The 22776-nt window shown below is 35.9% G+C and overlaps 1 protein-coding gene across 6 annotated transcripts in view; it reads left to right on the forward strand.

Annotated features, from left to right (window-relative positions):
* Positions 1 to 22776, forward strand: part of SHISAL1 (shisa like 1) — a 79774-nt gene that overhangs the window by 14100 nt on the left and 42898 nt on the right. For all 6 annotated transcript variants that reach the window (XM_030480083.1, XM_032919824.1, XM_030480082.1 and 3 more), the window contains exon 2: positions 21878 to 21976. In XM_030480083.1, the coding sequence (XP_030335943.1) occupies positions 21910 to 21976 (67 nt within the window). In that variant the 5' untranslated portion in view covers positions 21878 to 21909. The remainder of the gene's footprint in view (positions 1 to 21877; positions 21977 to 22776) is intronic.

Raw genomic sequence — 22776 nt, forward strand, 5'->3', positions numbered from 1 at the left:
CAGATTAAACATCCATTTAGCTTGCTGTCATGTGTCTGATACTGGGTGGGCTAGATATTCTATCCTGTAAGTACAGGACAAACATATTTCCTCAGATATATCCTCTCAGCATCTGGCCATCTGCATCGCAGGTACTTCATGCATTACAGGTCACAGTTTTGTTTTTAATAGTTGTTGGTGGATGTTTTTAAGAGCAATTAAAAAAATGTTATGGAGAAAATGTAAGTAAGCTTTTGTCATTAAAAAAATCCAATTAAATGGCATGCTGTGTGGAAAACAAAGGAGGTGTTTCTCTAGAAGTGCTATCTGATAGTACTGTAATACTTGTCTTACAAGAAGTGGTGCGTGGTTGTTGCCTAGTCAGTTTGCCAATGCCACTTGTAGATTTTTATAGACTTTTATGAGATTCTTTCCCAGATGAATCTTTCTAGTCTGTTTAAATGCTTGCAAACAGAAAACATTCTACATCTTTTACTATTCTTCTCATTCCCTCCTGTTTCCTTTCCAGCTCTAGAGATGTAGATAAACCATAAACTAGTATCATGATATATATTCTTTTGTTCCCTTTTTTCTCAGCAGCTTCTGAAATTCTGGCTGCTTTCTGGCTGCTACTGAGTACCAAATCACCATCTGCATAGAACTGACGTGCATAAAATTTTTCATAATAGCATTCATATCTCTCTAATATGCAGTAGCCCACCCAGTGTTGGAGCTGACCACTGTGCAAAGCTAGTGAGGAGATGGCATTTCCTCCCTGCTTTACTTTGCATTTACCAATGTGAATTTCATTTGCTATTTTATCCCCAAGGTACTCAGTATCGTGAGTGATGGATTGTACTGGAATGGTTTCTGGATGAAGGCAAGAAAGTGTTCTGTCAAGCTGCAGATGCTTTGAAGAGAGTCAGCTCAGTATAAAGAAATGCACATCTCAGGGTTTGTCATGGTTCTGTAGAATTTGAACTCCTAAATTCTCTAAAACAAAATTGGTTGAGAAACTCTTCTGTTAAGCCTGTGCAAATTTTTTTGCCTTCTGCTATAGAGTCTTTCAGAACTTAAGAGGCAAAACCTGACAGTCAAATGAGGTTATAGAGGAGTAATGACAGAAGTGTGAATGGTCTGCCTTACTAGTTTTCAGGATCCGAGGGCAACAGTGGGAGGAGCAGAATGCATGGTTCCAGAAGATAAGTAGGCAAGGAGAGGAAAAGAAACCTGGAATCACAAAAAAGAGGTAAAGGTTGGTCTCCACCAGAAATCTGTTAATTTAGAAACACAGCAACTTGACAGCAGGATGACACTATTGTCAGGTACCTGATTGGTTAACATTAGGAGCATTCACAAAGTAGATGCATTTCTTCTTGGTTCTGTAGAATTTTTTGGGTTTTTTTCTCAACTAGCATCAGTGAAACAGTTCTCCGCTATGACTTTATGGTATGTTTCTTGTACAAATTTAAAGTTTCTGGGACAGAAATGGTACTTGGTTGTTGTTCCTAATACAGTGTTTTGGTCTGCAGTAGGAATTAGACCCCTTGTTGCAGAGAGAAGGAAACTTCAAAGTGATCTGAATTCCCCATGGTTATTCAGACTGCTTTAAAACTAGAGTATGTGTCCTTAGGGATGTGGTGCTTGGGCTTCTTGTTTAAGGGAATCTTAAGATATATCTCCTGACAAAATAAAAAGCAAGAATAAAAATCTTTAAGGTGTCAAATCTTTCTTCCCTATAAATCATAAGTTTTGCCTGTGTAGAAAATTGCAATGACTTCAGTGAGACACCAAGTGTTTAGGGTTTTTCCCTCCCTGTGTCATTACCTTGGCTCAAATATGGATAATCATTACCTCTTTGGGAAGGCAACTTTCAGTCATTCGTTTTGCCAAAGAATTCGGTTCATTGTGGAGTCACAGAGTGTGCCTAGATAAAATACTTAAGGGGACTACTGTTTAGCTAGTCTTCCCATGAGTTTGTCTCAAGGAGGCAGAACGATCATTAAGCATCAACATCAAGTAATAGCAGCTTAGACAGATATTGAAGAAATCTGAGTTGTTTAAATAGCCCTTTGTCATAGCATCCTTGTGGTCACCTGAACAGTTTGAGGTGCCTCCATTTCCATATATGGTTATTAATGTTATTTTTAGGGGATTTATCTTCCTTCTTTGACTCTGTGAATTCTGTTCTTTCTGGAGCTGTTTAGACTTTTTAGTCATGCTCTTCTGCTATTTCTTCTAGATTAAAGCATCAGCATTGTCAGTATTAACCTTTTATGTCATCAAAGTATCTCTGATTTTCCTTTAATTACATTCTTTACTTGGAAAATAATCCACAGAATGCATTCCTTAAAGGGGTACCATAAAAGTATTCTGTTTCCTAACAGCTTCAGCCATAACCTTGGGCTGCCTAAGTTGTAGGAAATATTTGGAATCATTTGTCTCGCTAGATTCCTTCCCCCATTCTCTTTTTTATGTATTTGATTGGTTCTTCTCAGCCAATGTCTTAAGTTTTGCCTTCTTTTATGCTGTAGATGCATTCACTCTTTGCTTTTACATGTTGCTCTGATATCCGTAGGACAAAAGACTCCTGTAGGCTGTGTTTTAAGGTGCAGACTGCAGAGTGCTTGAATATTTTATGCTTTGTTCTTTCTCTTCCTGTATCACATTATCATTATCCTTGGAATGTCTAGATACATGCCAGGGGAATTTCTGCTTAGGGACCCTTGACTCACCCCTCTTCTGCTAGAGGCGTTGAATAGGCAACAGATTTCTTGTCCTAGTGTAATTATGGTGTGGTTTAGTTTGTTTTGTTTTTCTTCTTGGACTACTGTTTCATACTTGATTTTAGAAACGAAGCATGGGACCCAGCAGTCTCTTCCACAAGAGCTGGACTTCGTAAAAAAAAAAAAAAAAAAAAGTTGTGTCTAGAGATGAGAAGCAAAAGCAGTGATCACAGCTAGTCAATTTATCATCGGGGGCAGTGGGCAGTCCCTACTTCAGATAATGTAAGCTTCTCCAGAAGACTTGTTCCCAATATCCCTCTCTTAATATCTTTTACTGGATAAATACAGAGTCCATCCTTTTGATGAAATTAATCACAGGCAAGCAAAGGAAACAAGGCTGACATTTCAGATAAAGACCTTCACAAGTATGTGCAGTATTGTTTAGTTAATCTAATAAGTAAATTAATATTTTATTTATTGATTTGAAGTGTCTTAAATTCTGTAGCTTCTTCTCATTGATTAGTCATGGTTGTTAACCTTTAAATTCTTTAGAGATGGGAGACTGGGGAGAGGGGATGTGAGTCAGTGAAAATTGTATAAAGATGCTTTTAGCGTGGTTCCAATTAAATAGATGTGGGCTAAAATGAAGTGGACATTAGCAAAGTCATTTGGATGTAAGACACTGAGTAAGAAAACTGACAGTGTTTCAAGTGATGAAGGAATTGTTCTTTTCAGGTAGTTTGTAAAAAGGTAAACGTTGCTCAATGATGAAATATTATACAATGATTACTATGGAAATAAAACCCACTACTCTTCCTGCTGTTTTCACTTAAGTCCTTCCTTAACTTCCTTGATTCTTAAAAGATTGGAACATGCTTTGAATTTTCATTTTATACAGCTGGTTTTAGTTTCAAAGTACATTTAGGGCAGAAAACCTTTAACTGTTACAGTGTTCAAGAATACCTTCCCCATACCTGGTAGTCCAGTCACCAGTAGTAAGTGCTAATGTTTTCAACCAAGTACATTTTCATAAACATCTGAAATAAATGTGGTTTTACTACCCACAGATAGATATTTGTTCAATTGGACTCTAGCCTGTGTTTTGCATAAACTTGCTTCATATGTGCAGCATCCTTTTCATTCCTGTACTTTGTTGCTAAGGAGCCTTTTCAGTCATTGGTCCATCTTCTCACTCTTCATTTTTATTAATATCCTATCTCATATTAGTTTCTTGATTCCATTTATGTAGTGTACTATGTTCCAGAATAGTTAGTAGGTGATTTTCACTAAAATAGGTTTTTGGAATAGGTTTTAAAATGTATTTTAGTGGGTTGAAAACTTGATTTGTCACATTAAGCAGCTTGAGACAATGTACTATGATTTCTAGCTTAATTTAGGCTAGATCAACCTTTTAAGTGGAAAAACCTTCATGAACTCACTAATATTTAAAGTTTTTATAACACTGAACACACAGTGTATGTTGTGGTAATGAAAATCTTTGCCTTTCTTGCCATTCAAGGGTCAGGACTGCACAAGGTTTTGACTCCTGTTTTTCTAAACCTGTTCTGTGACTTTCTTCAAATACACAGAAGTACAGGTAACAGGAGAGGTTACTCTCTGATGCAGTGTGACTAATCTCAAGAGGATCTATCAAAAAACATGGTACTGTTATACCATATCTCACATACATATCACATGTATCATATCTTATGTATCATATATGACATTTATCATATTGTACGTATCATCATATACATCATATCACATATATCACATAATTTTCAGTAATTTTAGCACCAACAACTGAGAACATATATTAAAGCAGGAAAGCCTAAAATGCCATTTCCCTTTACATTGTGAAGTACATGTAACAATAAACTTTTAGAGGCAAGTTTTCTATAATTAAGTTAAACCCAAGAATGTTTTGAAATCTTTGGCACCCATTTCTGCTCCCACATGTTGTTTTCATGAAATATTCTGACTTTTTCCAGTATAGAATCCTTCTTGGTCACCAGAAGGACTAGCACAACAGTGACTTTGAAAAATCCAAAGGGTGAAATTCAAGCTTTTACACTCAAGTGGGGAGACTTTTTGTTAAGGCAGTACGAATATACCTGACAGATTTATAAAACCCTTCAGAAATACCTGAGAAGAAAAAGAATATTAATATCCAATAATATTCCTTGTCACTTAAGATGAATGCCTGAAAATACGTTGTCTGAAAATGCAACAGAAATCTTTCAAATAACGGGGGAAATCACTTTCACATCACTTGTTCTCCAGAAGTAAAACTTCCTAGTGTTTGAACAGAAGTCATGCTGCTTGTGACTAATGACAAAGTAATTTTTAACTTTTAAAAGCTTATTCTTAAGGGAGTGAGACATCATAAAGACTTGAGTTCATTAAAAGAAGTAGGATCTTTGACCACTTTCAATCTGGCTCTCACACTGCTAACACTGAATAAGGCAGACTGAATTGATACTCATGTATTGCAGTAGTATGACAGAGTTATACTTGTAGAGGGGAGAAAGGGTGTGTTTACAATGATACATCAACACTGCAGTTGTTATTATATATTTCTGTTTATTTGATTGTTGGTCATCTAGTGCTGAAGCAACTGAATAGATCTTTAGGCTGTGCAAACTTGAAAAGTACAGAGTACCACTTCAGGCTGTTTGGTGCTCTCTGCAACCTGTGCTTAAATATGTGGAAATTATCTGCATGCACACTTTCAAATCGAATCAGGTTTGTAAGAGTGGAGAAGATGTTTGCACATTTGTGTTGTAAACCTGCAGATTTTCCTGATGAAAAATGGCTTTCTTTAATTATCTGGTTACATTTTTCCAGGTAAGAAAGTTCTGAAGGCTTGAAGTACTCATTTTTTTGATATATTATGGGTAGCTTTAGAGTGCATTAATTTTTTCTTAGCACTGAGCCAATGGGAAAATAACCTAGTTTATCTTAATATGAATGAACAATCTGAACGATGTGTTTGCATGACAGAACAGTGTGAATTACACAGAATATACAAAGAATTTTTTTTTTAATATCAAATTTTATTAAAAGCAAAGAAGCTTTAGTCTGGCTTTTAGTAGTAAAAATAGCTGATATAAACATGTTATAGTACAAACACTTCAGGCTCATGAATTTTTTTCTCAGGGTAAAACAAACCTTTCCAGAATGTTTTTCATGCTCCAACTACAAAGGCAAATTGAAATATGGTGCAAGGTGGATAAAAAAGTAGCAGGCTAATTAGGTGCCACAGTGTAATGTTGACAGGTTGATAGATCCATTACAGTGGAAATGCTTTTGCTGTAGTGCCTACTATGTAACTGCTTGTAATAAAACTAAATTATTTTTAGACTTCTCTCATTGCATTATCTCTCTCTTAAATACAGACACACATACACATTTTCCTTTGTCTGCCTCTGTAAATGCTTTACCAGAAACTTCCTTGCATGCTGGAAGACCTACCTTTGTAGCCAGGAGATGTGCTGTAGGAGACCTCAATGTTCAAGTGTTTTGTGTTTTCGTATACCATGCATGCCTCAGCTGGCTTCCTATTTTCTTTTTCTGTCATCATCTTAGAAACAGTGCTTTCTTGCTAGCTAATAGCTTATTAGTTCAATGGGTAGTCTGACTGTAGAAGAGATGGATAATTGGGATGTTTTTCCCTTGTTATGAGACCAAGTTGAAAGTTTTCACGAATGTTCCTGGTGGTACTGATGTTTGCTTTATGTGAGTAGTTTCAGAGACCCACTGATGTGCTTGTAAGCTGAGTTAGGTGGAATTCAGTTGGCTTTTGTTTTCCCCCATGTATAAGACAAACAATACAACTCAAACACTTGCCTCAGGTTAACTCTGAGCACTTTCAAGAGCTGTTTTGCTCTGAAACTTTGTATGTGTACTTCTGCAGGAGATCTGTGTTTTTAATAGCAATATTTGCTTTCAAAAACATGCTGCTCACTCTGTTCCCATAGAAAGTTTGAGAATATCTGAGGGCAGTCACACCAATATGACTGCCTGGATTTTTAATTGTAAATACTTTGTTAGCCCTTCATGTGGAATATTATTCTCAACTGGCCCTATTATAGAGTTGCGATTGAGACAGTACTTTATTAACAGCTGTTTCAAGTTCATTGAGCTGATACCCCCACAAGTCTCTTAAGTGCCTCTATTTGTCTTGTATTGCACGCATTTAGCAGTCTGTCAGAGATCTTCAGAAGTTTGTGTACTGCCTTCACATACATGGCTGCTTTGGCTTTTCTTATTGCTCAATGGGTTGTAAACATTAATTGTCATATTTGTCTTCATTCTTAACCAGTTTTTCTTTTCTGCTTGCTTTAACAAACAATGCCTTCTGGATTTCTTTATGGCTTGCTTTATCTACTTGAAGATCCCAGTATTTTTCTACTAGATAAACAAATAGTTTTACTCTTTCATATGCATCAGCGATTCTTAGATGTGTGCTTTTTTCAGCTTTTACCCTGATTAATTATCAAATGACTGTGCCTTGCAAGGAAGCAAACTGTAATGTATAAGTTCTGGTTGCTACCTCTTGACTTCCCCGAAGATTATCACTTCTTCAGATGAGCATTGGTCTCATCTCTGAGCATATTTTTCAATAGTCTTCATTTGAAGAGCCCCTTTGTGACAAGGTTTATGACATTGGAAGGCAGTTACAGTGCAGATGCTTAACCTGGATATGAACCTTTCTGCAAAGGATTAAGTGTAACTTGGTGTCCACAGCGTTGCAGTTTCAAGCTGCAAGCGTGATTAACTGAGAAGTGTTTTCTTAAATATGATTTTTCTTTAATTCTTTCTTAGTCAGTGCTGTACTTCAAGGTGAGTTTTCTTTTTAGACAGAGGGAGATTTCTGTAAGGCAGAGTGGTCTTCCCAATTACTATTAATTACCTTACAATATGAGGAAGGTGATGAATTGCATGACTTGCTTTGGAAATTCATCTGTTCAAAATTGCCTACAGAAGCTGCTTAGAACTTATGAGCAAGATGAAATTGTAGTTTTACCCTTTTTGTCTGGCATTTTCAGTATACAATTGAGGTGAAGACAGTGGTGGAGGGGAAAAGGGAAGGACAAAGGGCTGGAGATATGACCCAGAAAATACTGTGTGAGAGTTAATAGCTCTTAGTTAGAAATGTATCAGGTCAAGAACAAGACTTCCTTTAAACTGACTTTTTGTTATTCACTGGATGGTGAATAGGGTTGGTAGGATTTCTGAACTACTGTGATATACCTTCTGAAACAGTTTTTAAGTTATGTAGACATCAATCTAATCTAAACTATTTTGAAACCATTTCCTCCTTCAAATTAGTTGGTGCTTCAATACTCTTTCGTTTCCAAAATGCATCTTTGAAATAAGCAGTATGATCCAAGCCTTATTAAAAGATAATTCTAGCTTCCTCATCAAACCCTTGAGTTTCTCTCATATTTCCCACATGACAAGTGATACAAGATGTGCTCTACAGAGAATACCGGAAAGACTGAAACAGTTTATTGGAAGGTGGGTTGCAAAAGGACGTACCAAATTAGCAGTGATACACAAGGGAATATCAGCTCTTTGCACTGCAAGAATAAGAGAATGTTAAACTGGTCCAATAGCATTTACTATGTATTTAGAACTAATCAGTGGAAGTCATTGAGCTAAAAGATAGTCATACTGATAAGAGCTCCAAAGAATAGCAGACATTTATAGAAATAACTGTGTAATAATTCACTGTTATTATAATTACAATTTTTATTCAAAACATTGTAAGCCTCTAATGAAAGGGATGTAAAAGGAATTTACCACCAAGACAAACTTCTGTTTATGTCCACTTTCAAATATCTAGCAGCCTCTTCTGCAGAAGGAAAACTGGGTTTGGCCCGTGACTGATATGACAGCCAAATTTTCTGTGGGAATTTTACTGCAGCCTCTTGTAACCTACTGAAATACCTCTGAAAATTTACCCTTAAGAACCAAAACTTCCGTTTTGTACTCCTACATTGAAACTTTCAGCATTGACTTCAGTGTAATCAAGTTGGCACTAGAATTAAATTTCTGAATTAGTGGCCTTATGGAAAAATTAAAGCATATTGTATGAGAAATGGAGTGAAATTAAATAGAGTTAAATAGAAACATTTTTGCCTTTTCAAGGAGAAAAAAACCCAACATAACAGTTAAATCAACCCAGAACATTTCATTTGACCCAGAACAGTGTGTATTTGTCTTGCTCCATAAATTAGAAAGAAATAAAATAAAATTTTGGGTGTTTCTAGAATAAATTTATGAGGGTTTTTCTGTCATTGTTGTTCTCAAGTGTCTACTCATATAAAAAATGAAACATTTCTGGTTTTAGAAAATAGACATTTTTAGCTGACTCTAAATGATTATTCTTGTTCTAAAACTTTATTTTTGGTACATGCAGTATAATCAAAATCTTCTATTTTGATTTGCAGCATGGACAAACAGGAAATTATCTCTTTTCATCAAAGAAGACTTCATAAGAACAAGAACTTGTGTAAATACTTACGAGTTAAAATACATGTGAGAGAAATTTAAAAAACTGGTTTAAAAGAACAGAACTGAACTGTCTAGAACATGGTCATCTGATAGTGCTACCAGTAAACAGAAATCTAGGTTGCTTAGTATAAACGAACACCAAACAACAAAACAAAAAATGAGCTCTGTTGCAGTTCTAGTGATAAGTCTAATGTTTTACTTCTGCTACATTTACATCTGTCATGAATATTGACTTCTGAATCAGGTAGCAAGGTTAACGGTATCTCAATGCAAAGAAGAGACAGAAGAAACTCTCAAAATTCATGGAATAAGGTATTTGGTTTTTGAAAACTATATAAACTGTTATTTGGGCAGATGATTTCCTGTAACCAGTAAGATTCCAATGCTTAGAAATTTTTCAGTATTGTGGCCAGGACAATTAAAATATTTTCATTGTATTAGTGTATGATGGATAAGATGCTAAATAAAATGATCTCTTTGCGTGTAAGACCTTGAATTGGCTAAGCCTACTTAGTAGGGCTGTGCTGATTGCTACGTTTTGCTGTAATTACAAATCTAGGTCATTTTCTTAAGGCAAAACTTCTTGAAAGCATATTTGAAAATTTGTTTAACTTAGTTACATATAAGATCTGCAGTAGCTGCGACAGGTGACGCTCTGACTACTCAAAACCCCTTGGAAAAGGCTGAAAAGCCGCCTTTACCGTTGTTGTGGTGCCTCTATAGCGCAGTAATCCTGGAGGATTGACACAAAAAGGATGTGACATAAATTACACCAAAACATGCTGCAGTCTATGCTTACCCTTTTAACTGATGTTGTTGTCTAGGTATTAAAGCATGAGGATTCAGGGGCAAGGAGGTTAACCAAGACAAGGATTTTTTTTTTTTTTTTTTTTTTTGAGAAAGAGAGAGAGAAAATAGGACAACAAGGAAAATAAAGAGTAATATATGACCATTGTTCAAATACCACAAACCAAAGCAATGTGTTTAATAGCATAGAAGACGATTACCAAAAAAGCTGAGGAATGGACTATTGACTTTGATTTTTGTCTAGAAAAGATCATGTGTCAATTAGCTTGGAGATGATGAGGAGGTAGAGGAAGATTTTGGAGGCAACTAAAAAGCAGAATGAAATTCAAGAACAGAAAGGGTTCTCTAGAAGCTATCTAGTCATTTCTACTCCCACCATTTTGGCTGGAGAGACTAATTCATTATTTAAGCAGCTAGAGGAAGTAGAATATGGGAAGGAATAGAATAAGGTTATACAGGAGGGGAGAAATCATGTCTGCATCTGGAATTCATGTTTGGAATCTATAGTTGAAGTGAGTTAATCCTAAATATAAACAGCCCCTCTGCTCTTAATAGACTCCATTAGATTTAGCTATATTTGAATTCGAAGGATTTCATAATTTGGTATGTTTTGGGTATAATTTACTGTTCCAAGACACAATTGATTGTCTGGGGTATATGACTTCATTCATACTGACAAATATGTTACATAGTGGGCATCAAAGGCCTTATGGTTAATGAAAAGAAAATAACTGTGGAACCAGCACCTGCGGAGGCTGCCAAAGGATTGCATTCTTCTTGGGCAAGAGGGTCAAAAACATTTTCTTACAGTAGATATAGTGTTTGAGAACAGAACTTAAAAAGGCATTGAGAAACTAGGATTAAAATAATATTCTACTTATAAAATTTGTGTGCATACTGTGCCCCCCTTCCCCAGATGCTGTAGCACCAGGTTTTTTGGGGGGTTTTTTGGTCATATTTTTTTATGATCAGGTTTTATGACAAGTTTTCTGTATTCCCCGTTCAACCAAAAAAGCTAAACCAATCTGTATTACAGGATAATAAAATTGTTACTTAGCAATATAAAATTAGTTACATTTGTTAAAATACCCAAAAGAATGGGTCATTGGGACCAGACTCTGAGAAAGTGTTCCCTGTGCCAGTAAGGGATTTGTTACATAGCCTTTGATGAGATGTATATGATGTGGTATTACTGCAGAGTGGAAATACAGTTATTCAGCCAGAATTTCCAGAAGCAAAGCATCTAATTTTTAAAATTATTCTTGAGATTTAAAACTCTGCATTCTTATTTCACTTCTTTAACAAGTCCAAGTTGTGTCCTGTTCCTCAGTCTCTCTGAATGTGGAGGGTATATGACCCTTCAAAGATATTTAAGCTTGCTTTTTGCAAGGATGGTTTAAAGTGATATTGGTATCCCTGTATCCTTTCATAACAATATTTCAATAAATTGAGGTGTGCATTTAATAATACAGAGGTTAAATAGTTCTCTTTTAAGTTCTTTAGGTCAGAGACTTTGTAGGAGTATCTCAAAGATACAGAGGCTAGCATCTAATTCCTGTCAGAACATTTTAGTTCAAGTTAGACTTCTGACTGCAGCTTTCCAGGAGTATGGTTTGTGTGCATGAATTATGCCTGCCCACTGAGCATATACAAATAAATATTAAACAAAGGAAGCTACTTCTAAATGAATTATGGTTTCAGTCTGTAATTAATGCTTCTAGTACATTCCTGTGTCTTGGCTTAACTCCACTGGGTTCAATGACTGAAGGGTATTTGATGCTCCATCAGTGTGATGTCAAGAAACAGGATTTCTGTGCAATTCTATACAAGTTTTCAAGTACCTTCTCTCACATCTACCTCTGTGCATAGTGAGAAATCTACAGATACCCCAAGGTAGACAGAAAATGAGCACATTTTACATCCTGCTCTTAAACCCAGCTTTTTAAATGTAGTCTTTAAATGTATAGCAGTAAAAACAACATTTTCTGCTGCAGTGTGAGGCTGGTGTGTTTAAAAGAATGAGGCAAAAGAACAGGTGAAAGAAGTTACTCCCATCTTCTACCATACAGTTCTTCTCTCCAGCATTTGCTGGTTCAAGGCTCCCACACAGTTTCCTTTTTCTTTAGCTGGTGTAGTGACAGCTCCTTATCCTGTTCTAGTCTGCTTTAAGAAAAGCCTTTATTTGTGATGTTACTGAGAAACATTTCAGTACATGAAACATTTGAATACACCATTACAGATGTTTTAAGGAGGAAGGCCAGTTCTTTCTCATTTTACTGATGGGTGGTTTTCATCATTATCTTTAATGAAGGGGTAAGCAAGGTTTGACCAAAATCTTTCCTGGAACCTGAAGAGTTATTTGCTTCCTGAGGGAACACTGATGGCTAGTTTCAGATTTCAGAAGTGAGAAAGTTTTGCCCTTTGAAAAAATCCGTACAAGAGCCAACCTATCTCAGAAACAGTGCCACCACCACACTGGAATGGTAGATCAGGTGTAGAATGTTTCCTGTTCACCCCAGGAGGCTACCTGGGCCATTTTGTTTCTCAGAAGCCTTGTTGTTACCAACACTAAGGGTGTATGAACACTGCTGCAGTATGAAGACAGCTGAGATGGTTCTAAATGAACCAGCTTAAATACTGAGAACAACCTATGTTTCTTCACAGGGTAGATGAGCCTATACATAGGTCTGCACTAGGACAGTTAGTGTACTTTCAGTTCACATTTAGAACTGGCTTGCAGTGCACATTGAGATGTTTTCCCTAGGAAAGCTGGAATAATACTGTGAAAACACTTGTAGTGCAGATCCATCTATGTCAGATAAGCTACACATTGTGTTGGCATAGTAAAATGATTCTCACAATGAAGAAAAAAAAAGTACTTTTGCTAGTTTAACTGCAACTGGCAGCTTCTTTTGGCACTGCTACATTAATCAGGGGTTGTACCATTTCCTGACTTACGTAACTGTGCCAGCAAAATTAGCTGGTTTTCCCATTGCAATGTGTCCTGGTTTTAAAATGTGTTAAATAGCATAGTGACATTTTTGAGCAGGAACACAAGTTATTATTTCAATACTTGCTGGCCAGAAAACCATTTTAGAGCTTTTTAGAGAGCACTAGCTCTAGTGCTATACAGAGGGCATGCTTAAGCTAGTATCTTTGCAAGGATCTATGCCTAGTGGTTAGTCAGAGTTAAAAGTACAAATTTAACTATGTTAAAACCCTGCTCTGTTAAATCCTTGGTTAAACCCTGCATGGGTTTAAACATTCTGGGGTTTGGAATGCTTAATTAGACTGTAAAGGAATAGTGTAATAGTTCATATTTGTAAAAGGAAGCATCCTTCCAAAAGCTAATGGAAAGAGGGGAGAAGTATTCATGAGAATTCTGAATTCTTTTGAATTGGACGTGTTTAAATTACTCTTTTTTTTTTTTTTTTTTTTCTGAGTTGATTTTAACTTTTGCTTAACTTAGTCCTCTCATGTTTTCAGTTTTGAGCAAAATAACTTTTGAAACTATTTTACAAACTCAGAGTGATGGAAGGTTAGAAACCAATCTGTTTAGATACAGATAAAGATGTTCAAGAATGTGAGAATGAAATAAAATTTAGATGCCAACAGACTTTTCACAGGAAGGTTTATTTTTCAGAAGAGGCCATTTTGAAAGGAAAATGTATCAAAAGTGTTCCCATAGAGACTATAGGTAGTTCTTTATAGCTGAATATATACAGCCGACAACGTATTGGTGAAACCAAACATTTACTCGCACTTATTTTTCACTAGATAAATTGTTCGTATATTACATTTTTTCTCAAATGGATAATAAAAAATACACTAGCCAGGATTACTGCCATATTTATAGATACACATATTCTCAGGGTTTAGAGCTGTGCTGTAATAGAGAGATGAGCGATATTTGTCTGTCTATTAGATTTCGGAGATTTTTAAAACATGACTATTATAAAACCTCTAATATTACCTCATAACTTCTTTTATTTCTCAATATCATATTTAAAATTACATGGACAAACTGTTTCAAATAAACTAGTAGAATTTACGTTATTAATTAAAGGCTTGGAAATCGTAAGATTTTAAATCAAAGTACCTTTGCTCTGGTTCTGTACTGAAAGAAACTCAAAAACACAAGCTTAAGTTTCCCTGGAGGAGAGCCTTGCATTTCTTAAAAGCTGAAATGATAACTTGATTAACAATAGAGATTTTTAATCACTTTAGAATGAATCCTGTCCTGCTTTCAAGCTCTCTTGGAAAAATACTGCAAAGATGTGTATGTTTCCTTATCATTCCTGCCTTATGGGAGTCCAAGAGCATCCATAAAGTCAAAATCCAGCAGTTTCAGATTACCTTGTTCCATGAATAGACCAGACTTGATAGTTTAATTTTACTAGATTTATATATTAATTCACTAAGGAAGTGCTCATTTGAGCTCACACAGCTGACTAATCTTAGAAGTTGATCGCACAAAATCACTCAGCTGCCTTGTTTGATTACTTGTTTGTAATCTAGGTATACATCCGAACTGAGCTTAGTTTGTTAAAAATAAGGGTTCTGGATGACTACTACAAATCTCTGTCAGCTGCTTACATTCATGCTGATACAGCACACACGAATGACAATATATGAATATTTCAGTCTCTCAACAAAACTTAAGTGGTGATCAGAGTGTTAGGAAAGGCTGCAGCTCTTGAATGCAGAAGGAATTTTGCTTATGAGAAGTGAGAAAGTTGCTGCTAACTTGTAGCTGAAGTTAGTTACCACTATCAGTAAATCATTGCAACTTCCATCCCTGGAAGTGTTCAAAGCCAGGTTGGATGGGATTTTGAGCAACCTGGTCTAATGGAAGGTGTCCTTGCCCATGCAGAGGGGGCTGGAACCAGGTGATCTTTAGGGTCCCTTCCAACTCTAACCATTCTGTGATTCTACAATTTCTACCTAGCTGACAGTCTCCCCAAAGTAATTTAGGTATTTTTCCCCAAAATGAGATCTAATATATACACTGAAGGGCCAGTTGTAGGACAGACAACAACCCGAAATTTTCTGACCTTCATCACCAGTAAATCCAGGAAATCATTTATCCTACCAAATGCAAATATGTAATGAATTGCACAAAAATATTGATTAGCTGAAGTTTATTTTCACTACAGCTACGTTATAGTCATGTCTTTAATATCTTTAGTTTTGCTATAGAGACAGAGAGGAATTTGTCTGTCAATAAAGACTTTGTGCTGCCTTAGGGAAGTCACTCATCAGTTAAATTTTGTGATTAAAAGGTCTGAATGTACCACCGGTTCTCTAAAATTAATTCTCTTGTAGTAAATGAATCCTTCTGTATCAGATTCTACTGCGCAGTGTACTGTGTAGTCAGGGTAGGAACTGCAAAAATCCATTTCCAACTTGCATGTGCATGATGCGTCTACCAGGATGTAGGTGTAGGACAGGTTGCAATGGCTGACTAAAGTGCTGGTGGAAAGGGAAAGGAGTAAACGAGGCTGGAATGAATGAGCAGCTTTGACAGTTGTCGCTTGTAGCATGTACAGGTTTCTTGGCCTTGTCCTATTAATAACAGCTATAGATTGCTTTAAGTTCACAAGATGGTCTTCAGGCTGTACTTAATAGCTTTATCTTTTCGGACTCATGCATGTTGTCTCTTCATAATTGGAGAATAGCTGGGGGAAGTAATAAACATGGGGAGGGTGAAAAAACCAAAGTAGCTTATATTTTCAATTTTAAAACGTATAAAATATGGGTGAAGAATGTCATGATTACAAGCTAGTGTAATGTAAGTTTACTTGTCTTTACCAATACTAAAACCCTAACTGCAATGCTATAGCTGCAGTTGTGTAGAGATTGTGCATGCTTAACTTCAAGCATATATGTATTAAGACATTTTTAAGGAAGAGACACTGAGTAATGTTAATGTCGCACTATAATCCAGAAGGCTTTCTACCAAGTTTCTTTTCATAGGTTTTTTCAGTCATTTCAAATAAGACAACTGTCAACAGAAAACTAGTATCTGTTTTTCATAAACATCTTCTTGAGGTAATCCGAGTGTGAAACCACATGTTTTCTTAATAATCAGGTTTTCTGTCATGCTGTTTACATTACTGCCTTTGTAGTAAGACTGTAATTTCATTGTAATAGCATTCAGGAACTCATACTAGACACATTTTTAAGTCTACTTTAACGTGAGAAATGAGCAGAGCTGAACTAGAAGTTGGGTTTGAATCACTTCTCATGTCTATCCAATTTTAAACAGCTTTCTCAACCACCGTGGTGTCTCAGCCATATTATTCATCCCCTTACTGATGGCACAATGCGATCAGTTTTGTTTGTTTTCTTCAGATGAGAAAATAGGTTGAGAGGAGGCCACTTCTCTGCTGGTGATCCTACTTGTCTCAGCAATGTAGGAAGTGCAGCAAAGCTAATATGTGTCTGAGGTTAGTGAGGGTGTTTTCCAGGAGGAAACTGGAGAATAAGAGATTATGGAAGTCAGAGCTTTTCTAGGCATCATTTGGTCGTAACTGTGAAAGATGACCATGTCCCAGAAGACGGAGAAATGGAGGGAAGCCTATCACTGCAACTGCTGTTGCGGCTCCCAGGATCAAGCCACCGGTGCTTGCTAAGATTGGAAGGCATGTTGGACATTAGTCTGAAAAGTGGGAGTCATCCTCAGTTATGTCCCATGTGGTAGTATGCTTTTTACCTATATAGTTATGTCCGTATGTAGATATACCATCTTGGTATAACAGTGATATACCTATGTATCTTTTGATTAACCATGAGAACTGGCAGAAGCTCTACAGCTATATGCACTTATGCAGTGCTGTAATTTTATTCACCCTGGAAGAGTTGGCAGCTATTGAGGCATGTATTAGGACTTTCTGGCACTAAGCAAATACAAACTGAAACTGCAGTGACACTAAATTCACATGCACAACCTCGCCATAAAGTGTAGAGTCAGATTTAAGAGAAGGGATAGGAGGTAGAGCAAATATGTTTTTTAAGGGAAGATCAAAAAAGGTGGAAGTTGTTAGCCTAAGAAAAGGCTGAGTGAAGATATGATAGCACTTTTTGTATGTATTAATTAAGGACTGATGCAGAGAGGTCTAACCAATGCATCTGTAGGTAAATTGTTCCTCAGCTCTACTGGGGATAGAATGGGCTTGAATCAAAGTAAAGGAATTGCAAGTTAGACATAGGAAAACCTTTCTAGCCATGAGGTTAGAGAAACACTGAAGGGGAATTGCCTGAGAAGGCTAGAAAACCCCTCTGGTGGTGGAGATACTGTGAACTTCTTCTAAGAATGCTTTAGATGTATTTAATCCTGTGACAGAAAGATGGATTAAATGATCTCTGGAATCACTTTATTTTCTGTTATTCTATACAGAGGTATCTTGTGAAGCAATGCTGGTGTATTTAATAAATTCTCTTGCTAGTTCCTATTGTTCTTTCTAATTACCAAAAAAATGCAAAATGTGCAATGTTTTTCAAACATCTCTTCCAAACTTAGCTTTTATTTTCCTTCAAAGTGAGGAGAAAATTATTTCTACATAAAAATCTTGCCACATGAAATGGTTATTTCTCTTGGCAGCTTTTCTTTCCAATGATTCACTGATTTCCTTCAAGAAAAGACAGCTAGATAAGACTATAAGGATAACCAAAGCAATGTACATAGCAGCAGAGTAAGAGCCAAAATGTCATGATGTGTAAGCAAAAAGTAAAATCTGGCACAATGATCTGATACATATATCTGGTCCCTGCATCACCTAGTCCATGGTGAGGAGGGAGGTTAAAGGCAAACGAGTTCAATTTCTGTAGTGGTGATGAGATCAGAAGTTAAGTTGCAATTGCAGACTCTTCGTTAGCAGAAACAAAAGCCACCCGCCTGCTCTCTCTCTTATTAATACCTGTCCTCCTTGATCACAACATTACAGCACATTTACTTTGAATGTTGCTCTCTTTGAGTCATTCACTAGTGCATCTTCTGCAAGGGAAAGCAATATTCCTAACATAATCCTTATTCCATGAAAAGATAACAAAGCACTTAAAAAATTGTAAGGACCATTTTTTCTATTTCACAGTAGACGTGTTGAAACACAGGGTGAAAAAAGTCTCTAAAACTGTGATTCCTCAACCATTTTTTTTAGTCTACTTTATAATGTAGCTGCAGAGATACTCGTGATAGCCAGCCGAAGGGAGGAGGTGGTGTGAGGCTTGGAATCCCAATGGATACAGAAAAGGGTGGGCATACTCCTTCCCTCCACAAATAAGCTTAAAATACCACATTATAAATTAAAATTAGCTCATTAGACCATCCTTCTAACTGCTGATTTACAGACAACCTGATCTCTTAGACTCCAGACTCAAATTTTCATTAAAAAAAAAACAAAACCAAAACAAACCCAAAACCAATCAAACAACAAACCAAGCAAACAAAAACCCAGCACAACCACATCTACTTTTTCTCTTATCTTCAAATTTAATTCTCTAATTTTAAAATGTCCTGTCAGCCTTGAATAATAATAAACATAAAAAATTGTTCACATAGATAGCTGCTAACTACCATGTTCCTGCCATCTTTATTCTACAGCCTAGCATTAGGAAATACTTGGTATGATCTAGGCACTTTCTTCTAGCATGTCACCTGTTCTTCTGCCCATCTCTTTGGCCTGGACGATTGAGTTCTAATAGCTCATAGACATCCTCATGGTACTGCACTAAACATGACTGCTTTAGTCAGGCAACAGCACATAAAAAAGTATTTTTAAATGGTCAAGTAGTTAACGGTTAGTTGTATCTCTGTCATCCAAAAGACCATAATATTCAGCTTAATGACCACTGAAGCAGTAGTTATAAAATCGAGCGTTTCCCTATCATCACAAATATGCTTATATGTGTATACATCTACACAGATTTTGTAATTCTCCCAGCCTTTGATGTGTAGCTCTAGTGTTCCAGTCTCCTGCTCTGGTCTTCCCAGCTGGCACTTAATAAAAATACATTTGCATTTAATAAAAATACAGGCATCACAAGACTTGGATTAAAATGCCAGTTTCATTGTTGCCAGTTCTATTGGACATAATTGAATAAATCTTCCCCTCCCTGAAAAGCTTCTAGATTTCTACATACAGTACTGATTAAAAATTACCAGTAAGGCTGTATGTAGTCAATTACTAGCAAGACTGTACTTTGCTAAAAACATACATCTTATTTCCAGTCTGAGTTAGTCTTCCATAACTGAAATGCCTTTTTTTCTTTTTTTTTTTTTTTTGTTTGTTTGTTTGTTTGTTTTCCGTCATTCTTATTGCCTGGCCAATTGCACACTACTAAGTGAGATATTTTACAGAAATCTCTATTATGACTATTTTTAAGCTACCTTCATCAACAACCACACTGAGAGTAATAAAATTTACTTTACCATAAGGCCACAGTAAATAAAATTTACTTTACCATAAGGCATTAATTATATTAATCCTTAAGTATTTATTAATTGGATTCTATATTAACCATTCCATTTACTTTCTCTAGATCCACATCATGTTCACAAGCTTGTAATTACCTGGATTATCTCATTTACTTTTAAAAATGTCCTTAGGTTTTTTTTTAGGTCCTCTGAAAGCTGCCATAGTTTCCCAACAAACTGAGAAAAGGAAACGTGTATGTCTCCTAGCCAGCTCTTCTAAAAGAACTGGATACAAATTACACAGAATTGCAAATATCAAATTATGAGCCTTAATAAACTCATTAATGTCATTCTAAATTATTCTTGATGTGGAAATATTTAATAGTCTCAGTTATACCCAACATCTGTGTCTTCTCAGATACACAACAGAAGTGCTTATTGATCTCTTTTTAATTAACTGTTACTAAAGCCAACATTTCCCTGTAGTAATGAATCACTATCAGAATTCCTGCAGCTTTGGTATACTCAGGAAAAAAATCTTATTGCTTTTATTCCTAACAATACTGGCAGTACTTTGTTCTTTGTATCTGTTTTTCTTGATTAAACTCCTACATTCTTGACCTCTGGCTTGTATTCAATATTACTGTGAGTTTATGTAATTCTAACTTTGTCTGCTTGGTGTTTTAATTAATATGATATTCCTTCTGAAGAAAGGTCGTGGCTTTTACAAACAGAATTCATGATTGAAGAAATATTCTTAATTAGCATTCATAGTTTTCTGCACTTCCTCCCCCTCCTCCCCTCCCCCCAATGAGCTTATGCCTTCTAATTGAATTGACTTATTTTAAAGATGAAAATACAGTGGTTTGGACATTAATCATGCTTGCAGATAACAGTATAAACTATAGTGGTTTCTTGTACAAAAGTTAGTGATTTTTAGGTTTGTGACCTGTTGTTTTTCATATGCTAAGATGACTTCTTAAAGAATCTGCTTGTGCCAGAGACGCTTTTGTCTCTAAACACTCTGTAGATAGCTCTATGTCTTCCCTCCGCTGCCCATATATGTTACTCAGAATTCAGTTATTAATGATAATGTTAATTTTCACACCCTCCTCTTTTGTTACACACAGGTGCAATCATCTTGGGATTTTCATTTGATTCAGTAGATTGTAGTTAACACCTATTAGTAAACTACATAGTATTTATATGATACAGCACTTATTTCATAATCATTTGGGATCGTGTTTCTCTTGAGCTGTCAGAAACAGTGTAATTTTTTATATAAATTGCCATTTTCCATTTTTTTCCTTTTTTTCCAAATTGCTCTCTTATAAACATATTAGAACTATTTATTTATTTATTTATTTATTTATTTTTTTAACAACCCGAGAATTAGACTTGCCACACCAGCTTTCAGTAGCACCACCTGGGCTTTCTAGTTTATAGCCCAAGCTCCAAGTGTTGTTGTACCAACCAATAAATTATCTATTTCTTATTCTCTAATGTCAATGTGAGCCCAGGATGCTGAAGACCTTATATGTCCAGCATTAGTTTGCATTAACAGTGATAACAGGATAGGGTACAAAAACTTCCTGTTGATGATGACAGCAGTTGCGCTGGGACAGTCTCTGCTAGAGCTGTAGAATGTGCAACTGCTGATATTGAATCAGTGTGGATATAAGATGCATTTGGACTCACCCAGTTGTGGGGCTGTTCTGCAAAAAATGAGGATAGCCTTTTTATGATGAGTGCCAGACAAACTACATCACTACATCACATCTCACTTTCATTTCTAGAAATACAAGAAGTAATAATTCCATTAAATATTCTGATTCTAATGAAAAGACATGTGTTTGAAATGTTTCCAACCATATCAGTTGCTTGACCCACTTTCTGAATGACTGCACCCTCTAATGGGGTAATCCAGATTGACTTTCAAAGCAGGCAGTTTATTTTTATATTGTTTATATGCTCCTAGTCCTTACAAGCATAATACAATAGCCCATTCTTGACAGTAAAACAAGCACAGTTTTGCTGCATGTAGTTTACAGGGGAGGTGTGAAAATCCAATAAGTGCTTTACAAAATTCACCTCAGCTCTGGGCTAATGAAAAGTACGTACATAGCTGTAAACATCAAGGGTGAAATGAGAAAGGAATTTTAATTAAATCATAAAGAACTTATTTAAGTCCAGAAAAAAAGTATGGGTTTTGTTTGTTTGCTTGTTTTGTTGTTGTTTGCTTGGGGTCTGGGTTTTTTGGGTGGGTTTTTTTGTTTGTTTGAGGGTTTTTGTTGGTTTGTTTGTGGATTTTTTTGGATTTTGTGAAACCATCTCTTTTTTTCCAAAGCTTTGTGGAGGAGTAAAATTTTGAACAAGGAAAGCAAGATGAAACACACACCTAATAATGATGTTGCATCTTTTCAAATAGGGGATTCTCTAATGGACCAATGAAAGCCAACGATGACAAGTTGTGGTCAACAGTCCTTGAATGTGCTGATGGTTCTGCTTTCATTACTCTTGTCAGCAGGTAACTTTCATACTTTGATTTTATTTTTATTTATTATTTTTTGTGGTGTGTGCCTCAGGGAAAAATTAGTTGCAACTTAATACTGGGTTTGTATAAACCAAACAAGATTGTTAACTGAGTAATAAGTAAATAAAGCCTCTTTGTATTTAAGAACTGGAAGCTGGAATTTGAAATACAATTGAAAATTCAGTTTAAGAAGGAAAAGGTGGTGGGACACTGACATGGTAAAGCAGGCTGAAAACTTAAAAGAAGCAGTTCTGATATGCTAGCTTTTCAGCTCATCTAAAAGAAAAAAAGCAACTTCAACACCACTGTACAATCCATTTGTTTTGCCAAATAACAATCTATTGGAAGCAGAGCAAGGTGACTTTATATATATGCATGCAAGAGTATGTAAGCATGTGAAGGATTGAACTTGGAACGTCAACTGTTCTCGAGATGAATAAATTTTAGATAAAACGCAACTTGTAATACATTTAGATACAATGTAACTGTAGCAGTGTGAGTGTGATACACTGTAACTGGTAGTGCATTTAGCTACAATGTAACTAACAATGTAATGGTAATACATTTTAATACAATGTAACTTGTGATACATTTAGATACAATGTAACTTAAATATTATATATATTTAAAAGAAAAATGCATGACAACATGATATGTAAATATTATGTTATGTTCTTGAATCTAAAGAAGTGGCTGGACCGGGGAGAAATTCCAGCAGTTTTTTTCCTGATGCTTAGATCTGCCCTAGATGTACGAGCACACAGAAACAATTTGTGCAGAAAACTGCCAGTTGT

This window comes from Strigops habroptila, chromosome 3, assembly GCF_004027225.2.
Source record: "Strigops habroptila isolate Jane chromosome 3, bStrHab1.2.pri, whole genome shotgun sequence".
NCBI classification, from domain to species: Eukaryota; Metazoa; Chordata; class Aves; order Psittaciformes; family Psittacidae; genus Strigops; species Strigops habroptila.